Genomic DNA, 11,794 nt, shown 5'->3' with positions numbered 1-11,794 from the left:
CATGGTGAATTATGTGGGGAGTGATTTTTTCTATTCTCTGTGCTAATGCTTTACAAATAATTTTGACGTCTGCATTGATCAGTGAAATCATTTTGATTTGACCATCAAAACCTTAAATTGAAGAACATTTCATTAAAACAAAACTGCACACATTAAATAACTTAAATTTTATTGCAGCAAAAAGTGAACAAGGTCCTTCAAACATAAAAAATAACTTGAACATAAAGCAATGTGGAAAAGCAACAGCAGCTACAAAGCATTGGTCATTTTTCCCTTTGAGATGAGCAGTAGGAAGCAGAGAGAATGCTGAGGTCCATCACGTTTATAGCAGGTTTTGTTGGGGGTAAACAGAGCACAATCAATGACTTTACAACATCTTAGTCACGGATGCCTTGACATGCAGAAAGCAATACGAAACAACAAAAATAATGGTGATTTGGATATTTTGCTGTTGAAACAAAGAGTTTAAGAGTAGTTAGTGTTTTATCCAGAATCTAAATGTTCTCCATTTGAAAAATAAGACTGATGGAAAAACGCAAATATTTGAAAGTTTTGTGTTTTTTGCTGTTTCACTCTCCAAACAGAACAAACGGCTCACAAATCCTCCACAATGTCAAAGAATCAACAGGTTTCTTCACAGTACATCCATTTGTCAAGTTAAAATCAGTCACTTTAAGGTGCGTGCCTATGGAAAAAACATTAAGTATCATCCAGAAGTTTATTTATATCACTGTTTATGAAATTCTTCCAACCAACTGAATAAAAAACCCAAAGTGTCCAAATTTGGGCAAAACAGATTCTGTAATTCATTTATATATTTATTAGAGCAGAAAACAAGTCAAGTGTCCCTTTCTGTTTTAGCTTTATTTTCCACTTTAGAGGAACATGTGCAGATGTAAAGATCAAACGAGTTAAAACATTAAAAAGCAAACCTCTAAACCAATTCATTTTACTTCACATTAACACAATCATCACCGGTTTGGCCCATTGCAATCGTTTTTCTGCCCTACTTTGCAGCTCAGGTTTTAACTGTCCATGGTGTCGAGGAACTCCTCCTCGATGATGACTTCCAGCCTCTGCAGGACGGTGTGAGAACTTGCTGCTGGGTAATCAGCTACAGGAAGGTGAGGCGGAGTCTGACTGCTGGGGGGAGGTCCCTTAAAGGAGCAGCAGAGGGTACGCAGGAAGGGGAGGAGCTGTGTGATGGAGGTCAAGGAGCGCTGCGTGAGGAGAGGAAACTCCAAGTGCTCTGTGGAGGATTCCTCGCTCAGCCCGTTGATCATCTGAAACAGCAGCACAACAAATTCTTCAGATGACCGTCAACATGAAATGAATGCATTTAGACACCTAGTGGCCAAACTGAAACGCCCTCCAGGAGAAGCAGAACAATCTTCTCTGTTCAGAGGTATTTGTCTCTTAGTTTCACTGGTTAAAGTTTTGGTCAAATTTCTCCTGGATCAAGTTTACGTCAGTGAATCGGATCCAATTGTTCAAAATGAACCAACGTCGACTACGAATGGTAACGACAACCACATATTATGATAGGAATCAAATTGTTAAAATGAATCGTTACACTCTCGGGTACATGGCTAATAGAAACCACGTCTTCAAACTTACCCTATGTCGTTGCTCTATCCGTTCCAGAACCCTGACCACATGCGGGGTGCAGCCCTCCTCCCCTTCGATTAGAGTCGTCTCTGGACCGCTGTAGCGGCTCTCATCCACCTCAGGGACAAAAGCCCAGCGATACCTACTCAATGAGGACACATTTAGATTAAAACTAGGTATGTGGCAGTACCTGCGATAATGCAAGCGTAAATGCTGAACATGCTGGAGTTGATAGCCGAAAATGTTGAAACTGATAGCTAAAGATGATAGCTTGCCAAAATATTAGCTAAATGCTAAATTAGCCAAAAAACTGGAAAAATTTCTAATTTTGCCAAAACAGCTAGCACAATGCTCAAATATTAGCATAACTCAATATTTAAGTTATAAACTGGAAAAATGTGTATTAGCCAAAAATAGCTAGCATGTAGCGAAATTAAAAGCCAAATTCCAGATTACCCTAAAAACAACAGTAGTTGCTGAACATTTTGAAGTTTGAATGTTTCAAGCTGAAAGTCTGTTGAAGTTCACAAGTTACAAAGTGCACAAAGTTTTTGAGCAATTTCTCTTTTGAACCCTAAGGGCCAATTTTTGCTCAATATTTCAAAAACTGTAAATCTTACAAATACAAAAAGTACAAGCAGTCATGCCCTGAACAAGCTCAACATTTTGATATTAAAATTCCTGAAATCACTGATTTAATTTTTTGCGTGCTGATAAACATACAGACAGAAGCAGGAGAGTCTCTATGAATATTGTAAAGCATTCACAGAACTAGCATCCATAGAGTAAAATTTCCTGAGACAATATGAAGGAAAGCTGTCGACCCCCTTACATCTGGAAGAGTGGCATCCTCTCTGGGGGAAAAGCCAGGGAGGTGTCCAGAAACTTGCAGGCTGACAGGTACATGTCCAAATCTGCCTGCGAGAAGTTCACAGGCCCGTTTTTGTCGAGGGCTCCACGCACTACTTTAGCCAATCTAAGAGATGAAAGAAAGAAATCGTTACGTTTTCAAAGTGGAAGCTTCAATAGCATCTAAAATTGACACAAAAACTCACTTTGAGCCGTCTTTTTCTGCCTGGAGAGCTTTCTCAAGGCGAGTAAAAGTGCGAATCTAGAGAAAAAAAAAATTAATGAGAGAACATCTCCATAAAAATAAAAGCATGATATATTGTAACTGAAAACTGGTGTCTTACAAGTTCTGTGACCATTATGGGCCAGAGGGATGTAAGGTGCTGCGACGAGATCCTCAACAGCAGGACGCGAAACATCAGGAACATCTGGGCAGAAATGGCGGGTGTCGGGTTCATCCGCAGCGTCTCTGTGAGCCGCTCTGAAAGCAAAAGGACTGTTAATCCTTCGTAACTGAACATACAAACTCAAACGTGAAATTCTCCGTGACCCCCCACCTTGGATAAGCGGAAGGTAGAGGTGATACTGGTCGAGTTCGCCGCTGAACATGGCAAAGGCCTGGCGCTTCAGCAGCATGGGTTTCTGTTCGGCGCTGGAAAACAGCTTGAGGGAGCTGCTCTGCATGCCTGCAGCCAAAAACAACTCATTAACATCAGCTTGAATTTATATGAATTCTCCATCTCTTTACATTCATAGACTTTTCTCTTCAACTAAATTCCATCTGAAGGTATTTAGGGGGCACTTACTCATCAGGTCTTTGAACATGGTCTTCTCGTGGGTCAGAAGGTGATCAACAATCGACTTCCAGCTACAAAAAAGAAAAAGAAACCCACAGTTGTACCAAAAGCGTTGGTGATTATTGAATTTCAGGCTTCCCAAACAAACCTGTATGCGCAGCTGGAATTCATGGTGAAGAAGAGAGGGTCCATGAAGAGCTCAAAGACCTCCTTCTTCCAGGCTCTTTTGGTGTAGGCGTACCCACTCAGACTGCTGAGCAGCTGAGCTCCGGCTTCAAAGCTGGGGATGTTGTAGGCACTGCAACGAGAAGACCAGCCAGTTAGGCTCTGACACACATGAGCTGCTGGCTCGGTTCTGGATCGGTCCGTACCTGTGATTCTTCAGGTAGGGAAAGACGTAGTACATGAGGCGTGAGATGAGGGGGACGGCCTTCTCTTTCTCGTCACTCTGATAGACCATATCCAGAAGAGGAGCCAAGATCTGTACAGACACGGGAGTGTTTCAGAACCTCCTTAAAACCCTTCGGTTAACAAATGCATCATCATGTTAAACAGTCATCTCACCTCTGCTAGAAGGATGAGTGCCTGCACACTGTAAACCGAGGGAGCGGAGGAGGACACCATGGTGCTTTCAGGAGCTGCCAACTCTGACAGGAAACATTAGGAACAACAACATGAGATTTTCTGTGACCTGCTTAGTGTTGAGGTATTAAATGTATTATGGCGGTAACTAATCACAATAAAAAGCTTTCACTATAAGGAACTTCTAATAAATCTTTAGTAATATTTTGCTCATGACATGATCAGAAACTATTTTATTCTCACAGATAAACCTCCAGAAAATGAATAAATTACTGCATGTCCATGATCAAAGCTCTAGGGCTGGGTTGATAAAATTGATTAATCGGTTTGAATTGGTTTAAGCTTAATAGATCAATAATTGATTCATAAAAATATAGCACATAAAGCTATAGTCTGTTAGCTTGATGCTAACGTTTAATGGAATTTTCCATAGGACGGCTAATGCTAACGCTCAGTTGATGTAAACATCCATTGTTGACTAAATGAATGAATAGGCATGAATATTTTTAAACTCTTAAGGAAATATTTTTAAAGTAACTATTTGTTGTTTAAAACACAGTTTTTGCTCATTCTTTGCTTCTTCTTCTTGAAAAAAAACAGCACTGTTATAGCGTGATCACCACCTAGTGGCCAAACTGAAACATCCTCCAGGAGAAGCAGAACAATGTTTACAATGTTAATGGTTTGAACATTTTTGTAGGAGCTTCACCTATAAATATATTCAAAACATAGAGTACATTATTAATGTATTTCTAAACAAATGTGTCTACATGAATAAACTCAAAATCGAATTGATTTGAATGGATCGAAAGAATACAAACAAATATAGCAAACGAATTGATCCAAAGGTGATTGAATCAAATAATTTATGGAAATGATTAGATACTCAGCTTTAACTTTAATATTTTATCATCCGGTTCTGCTATTTGGCTGCTTGATCCACCCACAACCATGTTTTTAAGACCCATTTTTATCTGGTTTAAATCTGATGACTTGTGTCTATGTAAACACAGCTAAAGAAACAATGAGACGTTTTTTTTTTTTAAATTAATTTCTTGTTGTCAATTGTTTGTTAGGGCTCATAAGCACAATTTAATTACATTTTTGTAATTTTTATAGTTTTTTTGTCTTTGACCCAATAGCTGTGTGAGTTGTCTTCAAATAAACACAATTTTAATCCAGTTTTAAAGGGCAATCTTTCTGTTTTAGTCTTTCTGGGGCAAAGGGTTCTCCTTTTGATTTACATCGTATGTTTTTCCATTTAAGTGTACAGTGTATATTTTTATTTGAATTGACTGAACTGATGAAGCTGAAGGTTGGTCCTCTAGTTTAATAAGTTTAATTTAATCAAAAATCTGATATTATAGTACGCCATTTTGTCACTAATACAAATGGACACTTTTTTCTTCAGATTATTATACTGTTTTGCAGGAATTACAAAGAAAGTTACCTAAAAATAATATACTACAATTCTGAGAAAGTGATATTACAATAAAAGGGATTTATTGTAATCAATGTCAGGTAATTTCAATGTATCCATTTGAAGATAAGTTGCACAACATTGTTTATTATTTTCCATGTATTTACCACAGTGTTCTCCATCCACATACGACTCGTCCAGATCATCTGCTTCTTGGCAAACCTGTGACTGAACTTTGACCTCAAGGCTGCGGCTAAGCCAGCTCGTCTGCTCCAGAGAAGAGCCCGCGATCCCGCCTACCGCCTCCAGGATCCGCTGCGTCACCTCCTGAAGCACATTTTAGTCTTTAGGAGTCACTGATGCCTCTGAGACACACTTGCATGCTCCACCATTCAATCTCACCTGCAGATCTTTCGTGTCCTTCTTACTGTCCAGGTTTGGGAGCCTGTTGACGAAGTCATTGAGGATCCTGCAAGAAAGAGGTTACTGAGCAGGAGAAATCTCCACAAGCACCAAACAGAAGAGTTACAGATTCTATAATTTTTTTTAAACATTTTATTTTAACCAAAGAGCCACAATGGAGGGTAAAAGAGCCACATGTGGCTCCGGAGCTCCCCTGCTTTATTCAAATCTTTGTGAATCAGGAGAACAAAAAGATCTGTTGGACAAAGGAGCATATTTGTGATGTAGAAAATACGCAGAGTGAACCACGAGCTCCACTTGTATGCAAGCAGTTGGATAGCTCCAGTATTGCTCTCCATTTTTTAGCAGGAGAACATCTAAACACATTTTTAATGAACTATTGTCGCTCTGCTGAGACTATATCATATAAAATGACAGTTATTTTTTTTTTTTAATACTATCATAATCCTAATTAAAAGATGGCCGGAGTGGGTCTTTAATACAAAGAGCTCACTATGAAGGTCAGTAAAATAAAAACAGGGATGAGGACTAACCCCAGCAGGAGGAAGTGTCCGGGTGGGGCCAAATTCAGCTGGACTGAATCCCGTAACAGACTGAGGAGAGCAGCAACGTTTTCCTGCAGAGCTTGAGCTGGAATGCTACAGAGAGGAGGAAGAAGATGAGCTTTTTCCAGACACTCAAACCCAACCCCACACCGTTACGTGTACCCACCTTTGGATATACGCATAACTGAACTGCAACATGGGGATATCCACCAGTGTAGACTTCTGAGGGTTAGAAGAGCAAAGGAATGGAAAATGAGAACTAGGCATCCATAAAAAAGACTAAACACGTTTTGCTCCTCATTGAATCAATAATTTGTAGCTCTAATCACAGAACTGGATATATTAAAAACCCAACAGAGAAAAAAGATGTCAGCAACAGCTGCAGTATAGCCACTTAGGAATAAAAATGAGGAAATGTTTGAGCATCCGTCCATATTCCAGTCCATACAGACTGTTCAGCCAGTTCTGCTGCATTTTGACATGGCTCTTCCGTTCTGTGGAAACATCGAGGTACCTGTTCTCCTTTGATCTGATGGGGTTTCTTCACTACTTCTTTGACTAAATGCAGGATGGTCTCCGTCTGCATGGTGTGCAACGACTTCACCAGCTCCACAATGGTCATACGGGGCTCGCTGGCTACAGGCAAAACCTAAAGAAACGATTGCAGAGATGCATTTAAAGCACTGCGGACAGTCTCTGTATTAGATATGAGATGCTACAAGTGAATTTCTTACTTGGTTTTTGTGTTTTCTTTTGCTCTTTCTGTGGCTCCAAACGACTCCCAGTGAAGCCATGAGCTGAACCCCGTGAGGACGAGTTAGAGGAAGCAGAAACTCCAGTATCCTTTGCCGCAAGATCTATTTGGTATATTGAATGTTAAAGCACAACAGTTATAATGGTAAATCAGTGGTTAGAGCTTCTGCTGGAAGTAAACAATAAATGGTTCCACTATAGGAACATTTTTTGTAGAACAAAATCAAAAAGGAACATTTGAATGGAGAACTTTCAAAAGATTTCCCCCTGTTTGATAAACACGTGACTGAAGTTTATGTAAAGTCAAATCAATGAAGATTAATTACTATGACACCTCAGATGTCAACTCCTGCAACAGGTATGGTGCCTAAAAAAGGTACACGAACGTTACCAACACTTCCAGTTTTAAAACTTCCTCCAGAACTAAAGTAAATAAAGTTATCTGTGCGGCGGGAGCTTCATGATATGGGTTTCCACTGCTGAGATACTGGATGCAAACTTCCTGTCGCTGAATTCAACACAATGAGATTCATGAGGTTTTAGACACAGATTGTGGAGGGGAGAAAGCAGATCTTTGATTCGGTTTGGCAGCTCAGATGAGTGGAAGACATCGACTGTGTATGAGAAGTGGACTGAGCGAGTGTGACGTCATACATAGAAAATGGCCTCATTTCCAGCTCCAACCAAATGAAGTCAATTCAGTCACAATGTCAGACGTCATCTCTAAATGGTTCTGATTGGTTTGAGTCGGTCTAAGCCAACGTTTCCATGGAAACCACTCATTTATCAGAGTAAGCTTTTTGGAAGTCCACACCTAATGAGCTACATAGGCTAGAGGTGCTACTCTAGCTTGTTGCGTACGCAAAGTTGGACGCCATATTGGATATACAGGTGTGTCTCAGTGCGATCTGACCGCATCGCATTGCTCCGGGCGGGGACCGGCTCATATACAACGGACGCAAGCGGTCTGAGGCTGACCCGTGACCCATTTTACTGTCCATTTGCAAATGTGAATAAAATCAGAAAAATGCATCAGGTATGCATTCTGTTTACTATATAATGACATATTTATTTATAGAAAAGTTTGAAATGTCATTTATCCATTGTACTTTGTACAAAAACATTACTTATTAGTCTTATTTTTGTGACGACAGTTATTTTTCTTTTAAAATCAGAACAATATCTAGCATTTTATGGTCAATTTACTGTGTCTGCCAAACCATGTCTCATGGTTTACTGCCCTATCCAATATGGCGTTGCTCTTTTACATGTTTTAGACAACGGTAGCAGGCTAGCATAGCATCTCTAGCAATAAAACTCATCGTCCATACCACTGCTACTTGAAGGTGGACTCAGAAGATTCTTTCAATCAATACTTTGAATGTTTACCTACTTTCATCGAGGCATCTGATTGGTCAGTTTATAACTTGAATAACTTAGCAGTACAGAAAAAGATGTAAAGAAAACAAATAGAATTGGCAAAAAAATGTTAAAAAAAAAAGATGGTTATTCTGACAAATATAATGACTGAGTAACAGCTGTTTATCCGTCAATAGACGTCAATGGGATTTTGGCGTCTTGGAGCCAGAGGGTATTTTCTATTTGGAATACCACGAGGAGGGGTCATTCAGTCCAGAGCTCATATACAGTCAAAGACATTTGCCTGGTGTGAGAATGTCACCTCTTTGACTGCAAATTGTAAAGTTTAGTCATTAAGCTGAAATAGTTTAGTGCCGTTCCAGTGATTCACCAGGCTGACACTGGAGGACACGTTTTGAATTAAAAAAAATAAAAAAATTCTAAGAGGATTTAAAGTTTTTACAGCAGCAACTTTATATTTAGATCTCATAGCTTAAACATTTTACCAGGATTTTGCAAAATCCGAGTTAATAAAAGACAAAGGAGCAAAACTCCATGCATACCTTGTTGCTTTTAAAGTACACAGAGGTAGACGTGTGTCTGCTCATCTGGGGGGAATCGGACGCCCGCCTCTTAACCTCTTCCTTCATGACCACGCCCCATAAGGACGCCATGCTGCTGAGCATGCTCGGCAGCGCCTCGATCACAGCGTTGCGTGCATTCCGGACATCTACGGCGTCGCTGGACACCAGGGACTGACAAGGTAGACGGGTATTAAATGAAATCAAGTCGCCATTCAAGTGCAAATATTTCACACTTTTCTTACCTTTTTATTATCCAGGAGACAGTAATGAGTGATGGCGGTCAGGCCTTCCAGGAGAGTCAGAGGGTAGTCAGGAGCAATGTTCTCCCTCTTTCCACTAAAGCTGATAATAAAATAAAAAAGGAATAAGTTTCTGTTTCTTGTAGCTCAAACCATTGAAGTAAGTTGAATTATTCTGTGAGCTCAGGTTACCTCTGGTTGGTCTTCCCTCCGTCATGTTCATGCAGCTTGACCAGGTCGTCCAGGTTCCTGCAGACCTGACTGATAAACGGCGTCACGATGATCCCCAACGAGCGGCCCAGGTAGGGGAGAGAGGAGCACAGCAGCGACACCCAGTGGGGGTGCATGGCGTAGCCGTACTGAGGCTGCAGCGCCCTGGCTGCAGCAGAGACGAACATGCCCTGGGCTGTGATGGGGTGGCTGTGGACGTACTGGGCTGCTTTGATGGACTGCTGGAACAGGACGGCCGTTTGCCACTCCCGAGCCAGGGGGGTGCTGAGTGTGGACGCCTCGCGAGGCTCCACGGCCTGACCGGCAGAGACGACGCCACCCGGCCACACGTGGTACTCCAGTACGATGAGAGCGTGGAGCAGTTTGAGCAGCTCGATTTGCAGAGGGTATTGCTCCTGTCCCCTCGCTGCGCCCAGATTGACCAGACTCTCCTCCGATGGGCCTCCCAACTCCTCCTCCGTGTTTTTGCACGGCTCCTTGTCTGCTCCTTTCTGACTGGCGTACATAGATGCGGACAGAGAAAGTAGGGCATACTGTTGTAATTTACAGCACGAGAGAATTTTGCGGATAGACTCCAAATTGCTGCCCTCTTTCTCCCGTGCGGTGCAGCACAGCTGGTTCACGATGCGAGTCAGCACGGTCACGCTTTTCACCTGCACCTCCCTGTTCCCCTGCAGGTCTAGAGGAGTGGGGCTCAGGTAGGAGGGGTAGTGAGAGCGTAAAAACTGAAGGCACAGCGAGACCAGCAGTTCGATGAGCAGAGACGGAGGGGCAGACGGGAAGGACGAAGGGGAGAGCAGGCCGCCGTAGAAGCTCTTCCCCTCCTGAGCCTGCTGGTGGCGCTGCAGCAGGTTGGACACCATGTTTAAATGAGCAGCAGAGCTTGTGTCGAGCGAGGTGGAGGACAGGGCTTCCACTAGAGGACACTCGGCGCTGCTCCTGAAGAGGCTGTCCAGCAGAGACAAACCTTGGAGGAGGTGGCGCCAGCCGCCCGCCGCGGGGTACAGGAGCATGTGACGGAACAGCGAGTCGATGGCTTCCCTCTTTTCCCGCTCCTGCTTTAATAAGCGAGACCTGGCTATAGCCTCCAGCTCCAAATCGTCCTCATCTTCACTCGACAGCGAATCCGACGCCTGCGTGCGCTCAGACTCCACCCTCTGCAGGCCGTTGACCAGACTGCCATCCTCGCTGGTGAGCGGCGCAGAGCCTGAGCTGGAGTTCTCTGTGGACGCCTGAGCACAGCTGGTGTCTGCAGATTCAGTGTGTTCACTGTCGGCCTCCTCCCCCTTGTCTTCCTCTTCTTCCGTCTCTTCACTCTCACTCCTCGACGCCACTAAAGAGTCTGGTTGGTTTGTCGGCTTGCTGTCCAGTTCTGCCCACAGAGCTTCTCGGTCCACGACGTTCAAGACGTTCAGGGTGGAGATATCGGCTGCGAGGGCGTCTGCAGAGCCTTTGGTAGAACTCCGACATCTGCTGCTTAAGACCTTCAGGTTACCTGAAGAAAAAGAAACCCCCAACTTAAGAACAAATGCACAATTCCATCAAAAGCTTGCAGATGACAAACTTACCTGCAGTGAGATTTTGCTTGATGATGTGAATGGAGCGACGCTGCGTGGACGGATGAAGCAGAAACAAGAGGATGGGCTCCAGGATGCGGAGCACGTCATTGAGGGACAGCGCTCTAACCAGCCAGCACTGAGCTGCAGCACTGATGGAGCCATCAGCAGAGCTCAGGCTGTTCACCACAACACACAGGGACCTGACGAAGACATCACTCTCAGTATCAATCTACGGTTGTGTATCTTTCCTTCTCACATGATTACATCTTAATACACAAATTGATACATAAAAGATTCAACTAACATTGTGGCAATACGATATAGTCTAAGTCTTTAATCAAAATCGATACAATCTTCAATGGATACATTCTTGTTCAACATTTAACTTAACACTGCTACAATTATTAGGAGAGCATTTTTAATTTAATACTAAAAGCACCTGAACAATACCTGATGTATATATATAATTTTCTTTACCACATTTTCTTTTATTTTTCTGTATGATTTTATTATAACTGCACATTCAGTCAATCCTTGTATTCTTGGGCCAAATATTGTTTCTTGTCTGGTTGTTTTGTGTTTAAAAACCAATAAACATTTATGTTGTAAAAGTATAAATGGAAATGCCATCATCAACTATTTTATGTCTCCACTTTATTATACCTTTTTATTTGAAGCTACAAAATGTTTCGTTTAATCTTCTGCCTTTTACAATTGACCCGACTTAGTAGAAGCAAGTTTGTGATTGGACGCTTTTTTTGTTTTTGTTACATGTACATAAAAAGTAGGGAGGTTGACGTTAATGCATTAGGCATTAATGCGTTAACACACATGATTAATTAAAA

General features: G+C 42.1%; 1 protein-coding gene across 2 annotated transcripts in view; it reads right to left on the bottom strand.

Annotated features, from left to right (window-relative positions):
• Window positions 1–150: 150 nt before the first annotated feature.
• The window catches only part of dop1b (DOP1 leucine zipper like protein B), a 26,867-nt gene continuing 15,223 nt past the window's right edge, over window positions 151–11,794 (bottom strand). For both annotated transcript variants that reach the window (XM_024286398.2, XM_024286397.2), the window contains exons 19-38: window positions 10,959–11,149; window positions 9,352–10,885; window positions 9,163–9,262; window positions 8,900–9,091; window positions 6,959–7,081; window positions 6,739–6,873; window positions 6,391–6,446; window positions 6,213–6,317; window positions 5,659–5,725; window positions 5,424–5,583; window positions 3,819–3,901; window positions 3,626–3,735; window positions 3,403–3,552; window positions 3,264–3,325; window positions 3,015–3,143; window positions 2,802–2,938; window positions 2,664–2,719; window positions 2,441–2,584; window positions 1,618–1,750; window positions 151–1,283 (exon numbers count right to left, since the gene is read on the bottom strand). In XM_024286398.2, the coding sequence (XP_024142166.1) occupies window positions 1,026–1,283; window positions 1,618–1,750; window positions 2,441–2,584; window positions 2,664–2,719; window positions 2,802–2,938; window positions 3,015–3,143; window positions 3,264–3,325; window positions 3,403–3,552; window positions 3,626–3,735; window positions 3,819–3,901; window positions 5,424–5,583; window positions 5,659–5,725; window positions 6,213–6,317; window positions 6,391–6,446; window positions 6,739–6,873; window positions 6,959–7,081; window positions 8,900–9,091; window positions 9,163–9,262; window positions 9,352–10,885; window positions 10,959–11,149 (3,925 nt within the window). In that variant the 3' untranslated portion in view covers window positions 151–1,025. The remainder of the gene's footprint in view (window positions 1,284–1,617; window positions 1,751–2,440; window positions 2,585–2,663; window positions 2,720–2,801; window positions 2,939–3,014; window positions 3,144–3,263; window positions 3,326–3,402; window positions 3,553–3,625; window positions 3,736–3,818; window positions 3,902–5,423; window positions 5,584–5,658; window positions 5,726–6,212; window positions 6,318–6,390; window positions 6,447–6,738; window positions 6,874–6,958; window positions 7,082–8,899; window positions 9,092–9,162; window positions 9,263–9,351; window positions 10,886–10,958; window positions 11,150–11,794) is intronic.

The sequence above is a fragment of the Oryzias melastigma genome, linkage group LG21 (genome assembly GCF_002922805.2).
Source record: "Oryzias melastigma strain HK-1 linkage group LG21, ASM292280v2, whole genome shotgun sequence".
NCBI classification, from domain to species: Eukaryota; Metazoa; Chordata; class Actinopteri; order Beloniformes; family Adrianichthyidae; genus Oryzias; species Oryzias melastigma.
Note: the sequence above shows the minus strand (reverse complement) of the source record. Positions and strands in the feature narration are given on the sequence as shown.